At 43.2% G+C, this 15660-nt stretch overlaps 2 protein-coding genes across 2 annotated transcripts; one reads left to right on the top strand and one right to left on the bottom strand.

Annotated features, from left to right (window-relative positions):
- Positions 1–4391: 4391 nt before the first annotated feature.
- snapin (SNAP associated protein) lies at positions 4392–7563 on the bottom strand. Its single transcript, XM_061665126.1, has 4 exons — positions 7429–7563; positions 7192–7238; positions 6119–6237; positions 4392–5219 (listed from the first exon to the last, which is right to left on the bottom strand). Exons 1-4 carry the CDS (start codon positions 7551–7553, stop codon positions 5112–5114), a joined length of 399 nt encoding a protein of 132 aa, XP_061521110.1. The 5' UTR covers positions 7554–7563; the 3' UTR covers positions 4392–5111.
- Positions 7564–7618: 55 nt separating this feature from the next.
- Positions 7619–15373, top strand: chtopa (chromatin target of PRMT1a). The gene is made up of 6 exons (XM_061665125.1): positions 7619–7896; positions 8651–8740; positions 9701–9851; positions 14187–14358; positions 14447–14593; positions 14678–15373. Exons 1-6 carry the CDS (start codon positions 7883–7885, stop codon positions 14866–14868), a joined length of 765 nt encoding a protein of 254 aa, XP_061521109.1. The 5' UTR covers positions 7619–7882; the 3' UTR covers positions 14869–15373.
- Positions 15374–15660: the final 287 nt, after the last annotated feature.

The raw sequence follows: 15660 nt of genomic DNA, 5'->3' as shown, positions 1-15660 counted from the left end.
TTGATCACACATTTTTTAATGGACTGTCATTTATTAAAAATGAACAAAAGGAGATGCTGAAGCGTCAACTGTTTTGAGGGTAACTTTTGACATTGAAACAGTTCTCATTCTAAAAGCAGATCAAATGAAATTCAATTTCCTAAGGACCACCACATTCAAAAGTGCGTATCGTAGTTTGAATAAAAACAGTGTTTGATGAGCGTGAATGCTTTAACGGGCAATCACACTAATGCCATAGAATGATTTACACCCCAATGACAACAAGCACTAAACAAAGTAGAAAGAAGATGGATGACCTATTTGCAATATTGTACAATCCTGTTTCATCATAGTGCGTTGCTCAACAATTTAAAAGATACACTGACAGTGCAAACAAACATGCCTGACACGTTCCAAGACTCAAGTTACCAGTATAAAATCAGATGTTTTAGATTTTAGATGTTAATAAATAGTAGGAGACATAAGTCACCATTGTTGTTCACATGCTTACGTTGAACAGAATATTAATTTTCACAGATTGATTTTGAGGAAGGTTTAGAGCTGTCATCCTTTTGACCTCTTCGACACTTTTCCCACTCAGAAAATCCAAACACCTGATGTGATTTTAGTCATGCATTTATGAAACAGATAACATCTATGACGATTAAAGACATACAGTAAGTACAATTCAAGCTCAATCAAAGATTTAAAATTAAAAGAAATGTGGAGCTCATTCAAAACAGGTGATCTATTACTTTTTCCAGCTCATTCACTTAGTTGGCTCCAAAATACAGTACGGGCATTTTTCTGTTAGAAGCTCAATTGTGAGCACAATGACACAAACCTGACACAGCAATGATGCAGCCAAAATGGCCGTTGCACAGCCTTAGCACTTCAGATCATCGGATTGCTCCGATATCAGCACTCCACTGCATGCAGTCACCAGGGGGGAATCCATGCATGGATACATACATAAATACATACAATCTTGAGGTCATCAAAGGTTTCTCTAATCTATTTCTTTGATATTCTGTATTGGGAGCATAATCTATAATCGTTAACATAATTACGATTAGCATCGTAATTATCGAAAGATAATTATTCCTTGATTATCTAAAAGCATCAAGGAATGTCTGTATGTAGAATGTCTCAATTAAACAAATTAAACCAAAACAATTTTTTCTTTGTAGAACTAGAAATTGCAATTGCCTCAGAATTGTATTAACAGCTTAATAAGGTCTTATTGGTTGGTACCTTACGGTCTAGGGCCTCGAGCACTCCACTAGTTAGACCCAGAAAAGGACAACTCCTATAATCCTCAAAACATTTTAATGGATATTTAAGGTCCCTCGACTGACTTTTGGATCATACTGTAATGAATGATAAATGGTTGACTTCCCTTGATATATGAGGCATTCCCTAACTTCAGAGAAGAGGTACAGTGCATATAAAAACTCTACACACCCCTGTTCAAGTGCCAGGTTTTTGTGATGGCCAAAAATTAGACCACGATTAAGATAGATCATTTCCAAACTTGTTCCCCTCTAGAACGTGACCTACAACCCCAATTCCAAAGAAGTTGGAACGTTGTGTTACACATAAATAAAAACAGAATCCAATGATTTGCAAATCATGTTCAACCTATATTTAATTGAATACAGTACAAAGACAAGATATTTAATGTTCAAACTGATAACCTTTATTGTTTTTAGCAAATAATCATTAACTTTGAATTTTATGGCTGCAACACGTTCCAAAAAAGCTGGGACAGGGGGCAATAAAGTTGAGGAATGCTCATCAAACACCTGTTTGGAACATCCCACAGGTGAACGGCTAATTGGGAACAAGCAAAGATGGGGCGAGGTTCACCTCTTTGTGAACAAGTACGTTAGAAAATAGTCGAACAGTTTAAGGACAATGTTCCTCAACGTACAATTGCAAGGAATTTCGGGATTTTATCATCTACGGTCCATAATATCATCAAAAGGTTCAGAGAATGTGGAGAAATCACTGCAGGTAAGCGGCAAGGCCGAAAACCAACATTGAATGCCCGTGACCTTCGATTCCTCAGGCGGCGCTGCATCAAAAACCGACATCAATGTGTAAAGGATATCACCGCATGGGCTCAGGAACACTTCAGAAAACCAATGTCAGTAAATACAGTTTGGCGCTACATCCGTAAGTGCAACTTGAAAGTCTTACTATGCAAAGCAAAAGCCATTTATCAACAACACCCAGAAACGCCGCCGGCTTCTCTGGGCCCGAGCTCATCTAAGATGGACCGATGCAAAGTGGAAAAGTGTTCTGTGGTCCGACGAGTCCACATTTCAAATTGTTTTTGGAAATTGTGGACGTCGTATCCTCCGGGCCAAAGAGGAAAAGAACCATCCGGACTGTTATGGATGGAAAGTTCAAAAGCCAGCATCTGTGATGGAACGGGGCTGTGTTCGTGCCAATGGCATGGATAACTTACACATCTGTGACGGCACCATTAATGCTGAAAGGTACATAGAGGTTTTGGAGAAACATATGCTGCCATCCAAGCAACGTCTTTTTCATGGACGCCCCTGCTTATTTCAGCAAGACAATGCCAAACCACATTCTGCACGTGTTACAACAGCGTGGCTTCGTAGTAAAAGAGTGCAGGTACTAGACTGACCTGCCTGCAGTCTAGACCTGTCTCCCATTTAAAACGTGTGGCGCATTATGTAGCGTAAAATACGACAACGGAGACCCCGGACTGTTGAACAGCTGAAGCTGTACATCATGGAAGAATGGGAAAGAATTCCACCTACAAAGCTTCAACAATTAGTGTCCTCAGTTCCCAAACGTTTATTGAATGTTGTGAAAAGAAAAGGTGATGTAACACAGTGGTAAACATGACCCTGTCCCAGCTTTTTTGGAACCTCTTGCAGCCATAAAATTCTAAGTTAATGATTATTTGCTAAAAGCAATAAAGTTTATCAGTTTGAACATTAAATATATTGTCTTTGTAGTATATTCAATTAAATATAGGTTGAACATGATTTGCAAATCATTGTATTCTGTTTTTATTTATGTTTAACACAACGTCCCAACTTCATTGGAATTGGGGTTGTATATAACCTTTACAACTTAATAAAGAAAATCTTTTCAAGAGGGGAAATAAAAATAAACAACTGAAATAATGTGGTTTCACAAGTGTGTACACCCTCGTATCACAGGGCAATGCAGCTATGTTCAGAATTAACCAATCACATCCAAACTCAAGTTGAATGGGAGTCAGCACACACCTGCCATCCTTTAAAGTGTGCTGTTGTAAGGTTTTGTGCTTATTTGAAACTGTTCATAATTTCCTCCACTACTTGAATAAGGCCCCAGTTTCGGCTGAAGAAAAACAGCCCACCGTATGATGCTTGCCACCACCATACTTCACTGTTTCCTTTGGTGATGGGCAGTGTTGTGTTTGCACCAAACATACCTTTTGGAATGAGCAAAACTTTTAACACATTTCCCACATGTGTTTGGGAGACTTCAAGTGTTTTTGCAGGCTTGGAAGATTTTCTTTGCTGGTTGAGGCTTCCATCTTGCCACTCTGCTCCATAGCTGAGACATATGAAGAAGACAGGAGATTGTTGTCACATGTACTAAACAGTCAGTACTTGCCAGAAATTCCTGCAACTATTTCAATATAGCTGTCTGCCTCTTGGCAGCCTCCCTGAGCAGTTTTCTTCTCTTCTTTTCATAAATTTTGGAGGGATGTCCATCATGTCCGGATCTTGATGATATGGTTGCGCCATATTTTCTTCACTTGATGATTATGACACTCTACTCTTTGTTCCATGATATATTTAATGCCTTGGAAATTATGTTCTACCCTTTTCCTGACTGACATCTTTGGACAATAAGGTTCATTTGATGCTGTAGAAGCACTCGGCAGACCATGGATTGTGCTGTAAAATGTGACTGCGAAAAAAAAAATGACAGGAAAAGCCTACTTGAATATCTTAACTTTATTTGTGGTTCATCAGAGGCACTTTAATTGGTGGGAGGTGTGTGCTGACTCTCGTTAGAGTGACTTAAAATGTGATGAGTTAATTCTGAACTAACACATCCCCAGTTAAATCACTTGTGCGACCACATCGCCGTTGTTTATTTTTTACTTGCCCTCTCAAAAATATATATTTTTAAAATGTCAACTTAGTTGTAAAGATTAGGTCCAAATAATGGTGGGAATTTTTTTTTTTTTTAAATGATTCCTCTTGGTCTCATTTAAAAAAATACTGAACAAAATGTGTCTCGGTTTTTAATGACCACTTGGGCCTAATACATTACTATATTTTAGTCTAATCATAATGGTGCTACTTTGAGTCCTACGTATTTTTTTAGGTTGTACTTGGTGTAAAAAAAAATGTAAAACTACTGGATGAAAACACAGTTTTTATTGATATACATTCACAGAAGAACCCCAAACCATTGAGGGGAAGGGCTTATCAGGAAATGATTGTGTGGCATGATCATTAACATCTTTTCAGCCTAACTGGAGACATCATAACAGTTCTTCATTGTAGAACTAATATAGTTAGCTCCAAAAGCATTTGGATAATTCATTTGTATGATATTGCCCATGTATACCACCATAATGGAAGTATTTGCCTTTAAAACTTCTCGAGTTGCTATTTGCAGTAAATCATTGCATGACAAATAAAGTGGACGACGATGGCAGAATGTCGCTATCAAGTTAAGAATATTCTGGTCCAAATATTTTTGGGTGCCCGAAAAAGGACATAAGATAGTGATATAGTGTAACACCCGACTAGTAAATCCCATGTACGTAAATGTGAAACCTCTTGAAGTAAAGGTAAATCCCAATATGTGGTGTGTAAGGGAAAACAACTACAAAAACTTTGCCACGGTCCAAATATTTAGACCTAACGGTTTACAAATTGGTAACATATATGGGCTTCAGACTTTTGGAAACGGTTCATCATAAACACAAAACTAATCAGATGACGCAGTGCAGGACATCAACATATCACCAAAGAGCAAGCTTCAGGTCAATGGAAGAGTGAACTTCTTCAAGGGACAGATGCCTGTATTGATGTGTCCTTGTAGATTGGGGCAATCCACAGTATTGCAGAGGACATGGATGCTCAGGGTTTACTGGGAGAGCGTGAGGTGAACACTCCTGAGGCCTCCAACATGGTCTTTCTCCGTGCTGTCTCTTTCGCCACATTATGGTTGAGTCTTCTCAGACGCTCCTGAGGACACGAGAACATTGTTACTTTAATGCTTGTGTTTACTACATGTTTTTTTTTTTGTTTTTGTTTTTTTTTGCATTTATTCCTATGAGGTTTTCATTTCTATAGAACTGATTTTAAAAAAATCTTGAACAGCACCTGCCTGCTATTACTGCTGGAAAGGGGCTGGTGAAAACACTTGGCAAAGCAGAGAACCACAACATACTCCAGGTGTTAAAAACTTTAAGTGGACTGTAGAATTTGCATTAAAATATTGGTCAAACTCACTGCAATTCGATCACACAATACCTCAGTTTAGAGCCTCTAAGGATGAACTCAGGATGCTTTTTCTTTGGCTTTGGTGCTATATTGCAAAACCTTTTCCAAAAATGTGGACTGCCATCAAGGATGATGAATTTCACACAAAATTTCACCATATCCTATGAAAGCTCAGTTTGGTGAGCATCACATAGACCTATTAATTCTACTTTTAGCTTTTATGTTGCCGACGTGTCCGCTGCATGCGCCATATGGACAGATTTGCTACACTAATTTCCAAGTGGAACTCAGCGGCTTGGTGTTAAAATGAAGTGCATCATTCATTCTTTCTATTTTTTTGACTGGCAATCGAAAATTATTATTCCTGTGGCCTGGAGGCTTGGTACCGAACATTAGCCCGTTAGCCGCTGTCATCATGGTAACGAAAGCCGTACTTGGGTTGTCACTCCACACAACGTAACGTGGAACAGTGGAGCGGGAATTCAAAATGTCTAATAAAACTATTTTTCTGAAATAGGCAGTTACTTGGTTGTTTCATTTCACACTTGATGGGCACACTCCAGAGAACTATTGGTAGCAATTAAAAAGTACATTTTGAATAATATGTCAGATGTCCGCTTAAAGAATTACACAACACAAACCTGAGCATTCTGCAGTATGTTATTTACAAGTACTACTCTTCGTCTTGCATTGAGAAGTTTCTTTACATATGGATCCAGGTCTAGAGCCACCTTTTGATGTTCATTTATCCGGCATAACTCTGTAAATAAACAACAAACAAACAACACATTTTCAAAGTTAAATACTAATATAATTATGCATTCATGTTACACTCGTCACAAATGTACACTGGGTCAAATTAGGTACATATAGTGGGTACGAAAAGTATTCAGACTCCCTTAAAATTTTCACTCTTTGTTATATTGCAGCCATTTGCTAAAATCATTTAAGTTCATTTTTCCCCTCATTAATGTACACACAGCACCCCATATTGACAGAAAAAAACGCAATTGTTGAAATTTTTGCAGATTTATTAAAGAAGAAAAACTGAAATATCACACAGCCATAATAAGTATTCAGACCCTTTGCTGTGACACTCATATTTAACTCAGGTGCTGACCATTTGTACTGATCGTCCTGGAGATGGTTCTACACCTTCATTGGAGTCCAGCTGTGTTTGATAATTCTGATTGGACTTGATTAGGAAAGCCACACACCTGTCTTTATAATACCTTACAGCTCACAGTGCATGTCAGAGCAAATGAGAATCAGGAGGTCAAAGGAACTGCCTGAAGAGCTCAGAGAGAATTGTGGCAAGGCACGGCTCTGGCCAAGGTTACAAAAAAAAAAAGGTTCCTAAGAGCACAGTGGCCTCCATAATCCTTAAATGGAAGACGTTTGGGACGATCAGAACCCTTCCTAGAGCTGGCCGTCCGGCCAAACTGGTAAAGAAGAACCCAAAGATCACTGTGGCTGAGGTCCAGAGATGCAGTCAGTGTGTACATTAATGAGGGGGGAAAATAACTTCATTGATTTTAGCAAATGGCTGCAATATAACAGAGTGCACATTTTAAGGGGTCTGAATACTTTCCGTAGCTACTGTACGTCATTATAGTAAAATGCTATTATGTTCATAAAATGTATTTATGATTTTGTGTGTGTGTGGGGGAGTCGCGAATTTGTCATTTAGTCAAATTCAAATAAAGATAATTACCTGTGGCAAGATTGTCTATGTGTTCCCTTAGTTCAACTTGGCTCTCTCTGTAAATTAGAACACATTGACATAAAACACAAAACAATGGCGCAGGTCGACCGTTTAATATTCTTGGAGCTGGAGACATGGGTCACGAGACACGTGAGGCTACCATGCAAAACGAAAGTTAGCAGCGATGTGATGCACATGACGAGGAAATAACGTGAAATCAATCTGTTGAATATGACGCACATTTACCTGACAGAGTGCACATGCAGGTCCAGTTGTTGGATGGCTGGTTTTAAGAGGTCGAGCATCCCCTCAGCAATAACATCTTTGCCAGTGGAACTGTCAACAACAAAAACCGCAGAAGCCATTTTCATTGTCAAGCGAACAGAGTTACACCGGAAGACGCGTCATCGTGACGTTTGACATAAAAGCTTCTCCATTTTCTTCCAGGGATATCCAGCTTCATAGGCAGCACCATTTTAAGAAGTCGCTTTGTCAGAACATCTGCTTAACGTTTCAGTGTCGCTGTAAAGAAAGTATACCAGAAGTCATTTAGTACTCGTCGTCGTTTTACGACCCTTAGTTAGGAGGAGACGTTTTTCATCTACCTAAAAGGGACAAATAACAAAGCCCTCTCGGCCTGGTGGTGTTGGAACAAGCTAGCTCTTTAAGCTAAGTTTAGCAAACTAGCTTTTCTCGACCAATGCAACATTCATTGTAAGTAAAACCAAATGAAGTTACGTGACTTTCTATATTGTTAATTTAAGCGGACATGATACTTTAAAATACCAGTGTAAATGATATGCTAAATGCTAACTAGCCGTTGGGACGTTAGCAAAAACAATTTCAGGGTGAAACTGGTCCTATCGACGTATTTTTGAAACGAACAAAAAAAACAATGTAGTTTATTCCTGCTACCTGCTAGCCTCAGAACGTTAAACCCATTCCACAGTAAAAAACAAACAAACGAAAAAAAAACTTAAAAAATCCAGTTTTAAATACGTATTAAGAAAGGAAGCCTTATCTGCTGCAAGGTCTACGTGGTTAGTGCAGTGTAAGAAGGGGCCAAACGGTTGAATGACTAAAACAGGTGTTGTCTTTTTGTAGCCCCACAAGATTAACGACCCATGCAAATGTCCCAGGTTTTGGGCCATTGCTGATTTGAATAGTTTTTGCTTATGATTATGTGTATCACCATTTATTGGTGGCGTTCTTAACCAAGCTGCAAAGCCAAAGTTTATTATTCCCTTTGCACTTGTTAAATACTTGAAATATATTTTAAATTTGAACTTAAAATGGGTTTTATCACAAGTGACATTTTGTAGTTTAAAGTCAATTGTAAATAATAGTAATAAAACTGTATTGCATGATTTAGTGTATGTGTTATGCCAGACACATTGATTCTGTATCATATTGCAGTCTCATTCTTTCCCTTTTCTCTTTGTTTATTTTGTTTTCATTTTGTTTCCAGGAGCCTGCAACAGAGTACAATCAAAATGAGTGCTGCATCTTCTCAAAAAGTTGTCCTGAAGAGCACCACAAAAGTGTCCCTGAATGAGCGGTGAGGCGCCATGCACCCTGTCTGCAGTTTAACACCAGACCCAAGGGCCATCCTTGGTGTTAGAAGGTCCTTGTGATCTCTGAAGAAGGCCATTGTCAGGGACCTGGGCCAAAATGGATGCTGTTTTCAATTACCCTTGTGTGTGCACTGCTCACTCAGCTTTGTTGGACCTGTGGAAATTTCTTGGTGCATAAGCTGAATTAAGAACATTGCAAAGCATTAAATGTGCTTGCCCAGGCCGGACGCTATGTGTGAGCAGTGCACAAAGGGAGATGAAGTGGTAATACTTCCTAGGCCTATACTGGACCAGGCCACTGTCCTGAAAATTCCATGGCACTCTAACTCCGTTATATACACGGTACAGTATACATGAAGTATACACAATAGAAGGGAGTGGAGATTTTGCACTTTTTAAAGATCTCAAAAGTTTCTCTCTCAAACCAGCTGAAGTTAAGCACCTTCCATTTTTCTGTTCTATTACTCCTTTCTCTCTTCTATACAAGTTCAGGTACTCGGTCCTAGCTTGGACGTGACGGAGCAGCCCTCACTGCTGCATGTCATCCATGTCACGGTCCTTGCTGTAAGAGGCCGAGTAGCCAAATCTAGTCCGTGGCCTCTGCTACTGCAGGATGACCCAATGAGCCAGTCAGCTCGGGGCCAGTAAGTGGCAACTGTTCTCACTTTCTGTATCTGTCTTTTTCTTTCTTTAAAATCAAAGCTTTCTCTTCACTCCCATCTTTTTCTACTGTGCTTCTTGTGCTTGGTTTGAAAAAAAAAAAAAAGATATTTTCAAGAGAGAAATGAGTGCCAGCAAATGGAATATAAATGCCATAAGAGCCACGAGTAAGTGTGGCCGCATCCATGACTTTAGAAATTACTTGATGTGGAACCCTGCTTCCTCCTCTTCTGTGCCCCCTGTCCTTGTCTTTTACTTCCTCTTTTCCCTCCCACCTTCTAAAGCTTCACTAACATGCTGAAGAACAAGCAGCCCACTGCGGTTAGCATTCGAGCCACCATGCAACAACAGCATATGGCTAGTGCACGCAATCGCCGCCTGGCCCAGCAGATGGAGAATCGCCCCTCGGTGCAAGCTGCTCTGAGTCACAAACAGGTGAGACGAACTGTCAGATGCACCTATAGGATCATTGGGCATTCTTATTGCATAGGGTGTTTTCCTAAACCAGGAGTGTCAAACTTTTTTTGTCTCGGGCCGCATTGTAGTTATGCTTGAAAAATGCAATATCTCAATGTTATTGTTTATTATTGACAATTTGGAATTTGTGTACAGATTTGAGCAAAAATATCGGAACTTGACTAGCATGATTTTCTTTCGTGAGCCACATAAAATGATGTGGCGGGCCGCATTTGGCCCCCTGGGCTTGAGCTATGTCCTAAACAAACAGGTTGTAATGAAAGAGGTCAACACTAACCTTTTAGCGAGTGGGCTACATGGTGTTGTTTTATCAAATATTATAAGCATCTAACAGCTGAAGTGCTTAAAGTTTGGGCGAATTTAAAAGTGTCCTAATTAAGGGGGGGATAATATAATCTGACTTGAAATGAAGCTAAAGTGGAATGAGATTGCCTTGAAACGCTTCTTCACAGTTGCATATGATTTAGCAGCAGTTAAATTTGGAAGATAGTAATCCAGCAACTGGAAACTAAGCTAATCAGAATCATCTTTATTTGCCAATTACGCCCAAAAACACAAGAAATTTGTCTCCGGTAATTGGAGCCGCTCGATGTGGAGGAGCAGCGACTCGACTGAGATCCTCCCGGATGACCGAGCGTCTCACCCTATCTCTAAGGGAAAGCCCGGATACCCTGCAGAGGAAACTCATTTCGGCCGCTTTTATCCGGGATCGCGTTCTTTCGGTCACGACCCACAGCTCGTGGCCATAGGTGAGGGTAGGAACGTAGATCGACCGGTAAATCGAGAGCTTCGCCTTTCGGCTTAGCTCCTTCTTTACCACAACGGACCGATACAAAGTCCGCATCACTACAGGCGCTGCACCGATCTGCCTGTCGATCTCCCGTTCCATTCTTCCCTCACTCGTGAACAAGACCCCAAGATACTTCAACTAAGAGCTTATCTCATCCCCGACCTGGAGAGTGCACGCCACCCTTTTTCCGATTGAGGACCATGGTCTCAGATTTGGAGGTGCTGATTCTCATCCCAACCGCTTCACACTCACCTGCGAACTGCTCCAGTGAGAGTTTGAGATCACTGCTTGATGAAGCCAACAGAACCACATCATCTGCAAAAAGCAGAGATGCAATACTGAGGCCATCAAACCGAACCCCCTCTACGCCTCGGCTGCACCTAGAAATTCTGTCCATAAAAGTTATGAACAGAATCGGTGACAAAGGGCAGTCATTGCGGTGTCCAACCCTCACCGGGAACAAGTCCGACTTACTGTCGGATATGCGGACCAAACTCTGACTCCGGTCGTACAGGGACCGAACAGCCCGTATCAGGGGGTTCGGTACCCCATACTCCCGAAGCACCCGCCACAGGACTTCCCGAGGGACACGGTCGAACGCCTTCTCCAAGTCCACAAAACGCATGTAGAATGGTTGGGCGAACTCCCATGCACCCTCGAGAACCCTGCCGAGGGTGTAGAGCTGGTCCACTGTTCCATGGCCAGGACGAAAACCACACAGCTCCCCCTGAATCTGAGATTTGACTTTCCGGCGGACCCTCCTCTCCAGCACCCCCGAATAGACCTTACCAGGGATGCTGAGGAATGTGATCCCCCTGTAGTTGGAACACACCCTCCAGTCCACCTTAAAAAGGGAGACCACCACCCTAGTCTGCCAGTCCAGAGGCACTGTCCCCGATCTCCACGCAATCTTGCAGAGGTGTGTCAACCAGGACAGCCCCACAACATCCAAAACTCCGGGCGAATCTCATCCACCCCCGGGGCCTTGCCACCGAGGAGCTTTTTAACTACCTTGGTGGCCTCAAACCCAGAGATAGGAGAGCCCGCCTCAGTGAACCCACACTCTGCTTCCTCAGGGGAAGGCGTGTCGGTGGAATTGAGGAGGTCTTCGAAATATTCTCCCCACCGACTCACAACGTCCTGAGTCGAGGTCAGCAGCGCCCATCCCCACTATACAAAAGTGTTGGTGGTGCACTGCTTTCATCTCCTGAGACGCCGGATGGTGGACCAGAATTTACTCGAAGCTGCCTGGAAGTCTTTCTCCATGGACTCACCGAAGTCCTCCCATACCAGAGTTTCTGCTTCAGCGGCCACCAGAGCGGCATTCCGCTTGACCAGCCCGTACCCATAAGCTGCCTCAGGAGTCCCACAGGCCAAAAAGGCCCGATAGGACTCCTTCTTCAGCTTGATGCCATCCCTCAGCGTTGGTGTCCACCAATGGGTTCGGGGATTGCCGCCACGACAGGCACAGACCACCTTACGGCCGCAGCTCCGGTCTGCCGCCTCAGCAATGGAGGCGCGGAACATGGTCCACTCGGACTCTATGACCACCACCTCCCCCGGAACGTGAGCAAAGTTCTGTCGGAGGTGGGAGTTGAAACTCCTTCTGACGGGATTCTGCCAGACGTTCCCAGCAGACCCTCACAATACGTTTGGGCCTGCCACGTCGGACCGGCACCTTCCCCCACCATTGGAGCAAACTCACCACCAGGTAGTCATGAGTTGACAGCTCTGCCCCTCTCTTCACCCGAGTGTCTAAGACATGCGGCCGCAAGTCCGATGACACGACCACAAAGTCAGATCATCTAATTGCGACCTAGGGTGTCCTGGTGCCAAGTGCACGTGGGGACACCCTTATGCTTGAACATGGTGTTCTGTTATTGTACTTCTGTGCTCGTCACAGATTGTTCTCGGGTTCTGATCGGGGGGGGGGGGGCGTTCCTCCCAATCACGTCCTTCCAGGTCTCACTCCAAGGACTCAAAAAAGGGTGGGTACTCTGAACTGCTGTTTGGTGCATAGGCACAAACGACAGTCAGGACCCATCCCCCCACCCGAAGGTGGAGGGAGGCTACCCTCTTGTCCACCGGGGTGAACCCCAACGTACAGGCGACAAGCCGGGGGGCAACAAGTATACCCACACCTGCTCGACGCCTCTCACCGTGGGCAACTCCAGAGTGGAAGACTGTCCAACCCCTCTCGAGAGGACTGGTACCAGAGCCCAAGCTGTGTGTGGAGGTGTGTGCGACTATATCTAGTCGGAACTTCTCAAGCACACCAGCTCTGGCTCCTTCCCTGCCAGAGAGGTGACATTCCACGTCCCTAGAGCCAGTTTCTGTAGTCTGGGATCGGATCGCCAAGGTTCCCGCCTTCGGCCACCGCCCAGCTCACACTGCACCCAACCATAATGGCCCTTCCCACAGGTGGTGAGCCCCTGGGAAGGGGCACCCACGTTACCCTTTCGGGCTGTGTCCGACCGGGCCCCATGGGTGCAGGCCCGGCCACCAGGCCTGACTCCAGTGGGGGGGCCCCGGTGACCCGCGTCCGGGCAAGGGAAAATGAAGTCCATTGTTTGTCGTCATCATAAGCCGTCCTTTGTCTGGTCACTCACCTAGGACCTGTTTGTCATGGGTGACCCTGCCAGGGGCATAAAGCCCCAGACAACATAGCTCCTAGGATCATTGGGGGACACAAACGCCTCCACCACAATAAGGTGACGGCTCAAGGAGGGGTGCCGGTACAGTATTATTATTACTACTATTTTATTTTTTATTCTTTTTAGGGCAATTGTGAAAAGGGATGCAAAGTCCTCTAGCCCTTAGAGCAGTTCGAATGACTAATATTGCAATAGTCCGGTGCAATGACCATTGTGCAAAGGGCGCCGAGACTTCAAGCGAGTAGTGCGATAATCTGGGACAATGTTGATTGTGCAAATGTTGCAGATACTCCTCAGTCAGTGTGCAGATGATACTCTGGCTTGAGTGGCCAGTATTGGTCAACAACAGATATGCAAACATTGCAGCGTGGTGAGACTACCTGCACCAACATTTACCACATGGCAATCATTCTTCATTGAGAAGTCTGGCGTGCAACAGAAATCATTGTCGCAGAGTTCTGCCATCAGAGAAAAATACTTATTACTATTATTTATGCTGTTACCAAACATATGGTACGTGCATGCAAACACAGACATAAAATGTTAAGTTTTTCCTCAGTGGTAACCTAACATTTTCTAGTTCACAAGTGTAGGAATATGTTTGAATCTCGCTGTCATTCACTGTTTTTATGCACCAAACAAGATCTGTCTGTACAAAATCAAGATGTTTCTGCCGCCTCCAGGTGTGTGACAACAGCGTGTGCGACACGAGAGTGTTCAAGCCACAGTCTCATTTCTTTCGTCATACCTGATATGCGAAGAGCACAAATCCTGAGTTTGGGCCAGTCCTATCAGAGCTTCCCAATTGAAAGCGCTAGTGTTTAAACCTCGTTTGAAATGATTCGTCAGAGCCTGAAGCAACGATTGGGGAAGAGCAACATCCAAGCCAGGTTGGGTCGGCCAGTTGGCATGGGAATGCGTGGAGGTCCTGTCGGTGGCAGAGGAGGAATGCGTGGGATGACCAGAGGACTTCGCGGAAGAGGCAGAGGAGGAATGATGAGAGGTGCTCTTTCCCTGAGAGGTGCCTCATCAGTTTTAAACAGATATTCTCCAAATGCATGCCAGTGCCATTGTCCACGTTTGTTCTTAACTGTTTATTTTGAATGAAGGAAAGCGAATGTCTCCGGGTTTCCCCATGCGAGGCCGTGGCTCTGCTGGTCGAATGGCAATGCGTAGAGGAGGCCGCCAACGTGCAGGATTTCCTGGCCGAGGGGGGGCTATGGGGAGAGGAGCACCCCGTGGAGGAGTATCCAGAGGTATTCTTTCTTTCCATTTGTTCATTGAATTCTTTAAAATGTTTTTGTCTTCTTTCCACTCACCATTGCTTTGTTTGTGGACAGGGCGCGGTGGTCTCCGTGGACGCGGCAGTTTTGCTGGCAGACGTGGCCGTGGCAGAGGTGTTGGCCGACCTTCCATGACCCGTGAGCAACTGGACAACCAGCTGGATGCTTACATGTCAAAGACCAAAGGTCACCTAGATGCTGAACTGGATGCCTACATGGCCCAGGCAGACGCAGATAGTATGGAGTGACACTGGACTTGAGTTACTGCGAGAAGTGTAGAGCTCCTTTAACACGTACTGTGTAGTGTTGTTTACTTGTTCTCAGAAAATGAGGTGAGTCTTTCCATGAGAGCATAAAGAGTTCAGGACTCTTTGGACAAGCAGAAAATCAGTAACACTGAATGTGCTTTCATCCACATATACTTTCTACAGCTGTTCCTATGAAGCCCATTTTGACTTTTATAAATCTTGAAGAACTCAGTCGTTTTTTTTATTTTACGATGTCCTTTTAAAACCAGTTTAAGGTCTATTCATGTGTAACCCACTTTTTAATTATATTTGAGTCACCCTTTTTGACTTTGTTTCTGGCATTGCAAATGTTATGTTTCGACACATACAATTTGGTCCTCTAAAGTGTTTTTGTTGCCAATGTTTCATAAGTTATGTCAAAAGAATGTGTAAACAGCATTTTTCAGCGAACTATGAATTTGTGTGTGTGTGTAAAGGAAGGATTTTGAGACCTTTTTGCCCTTCATCTCCGTACCCATTCACTGAACATATTTCCCACTAAATTTAAAGAAACTGCAGGTTCAAGAGTTAGAGAATATTATTGAGAAAATCAAAAGACAAGCTTAACTATTACTACCAGTAGTAATTATCTTGGATGTCGATAAATGGTCTTGGGTATAAATTGTATGCTATGTGGATAGTATTGGGATAAGCTCTTAGTTGCATGTATTTAAAGTGCATAATTGTAGAGGTCTGCCTGAATTTGACAAAGTTTCAAGTCAGTTTGTGAATTTTCTGTATATTCTATGAACC

This window comes from Phycodurus eques, chromosome 20 (assembly GCF_024500275.1).
Source record: "Phycodurus eques isolate BA_2022a chromosome 20, UOR_Pequ_1.1, whole genome shotgun sequence".
Classification (NCBI taxonomy): Eukaryota; Metazoa; Chordata; class Actinopteri; order Syngnathiformes; family Syngnathidae; genus Phycodurus; species Phycodurus eques.
The sequence above is the reverse complement of the archived record's forward strand: the minus strand, read 5'-3'. Positions and strand labels throughout refer to the sequence as shown.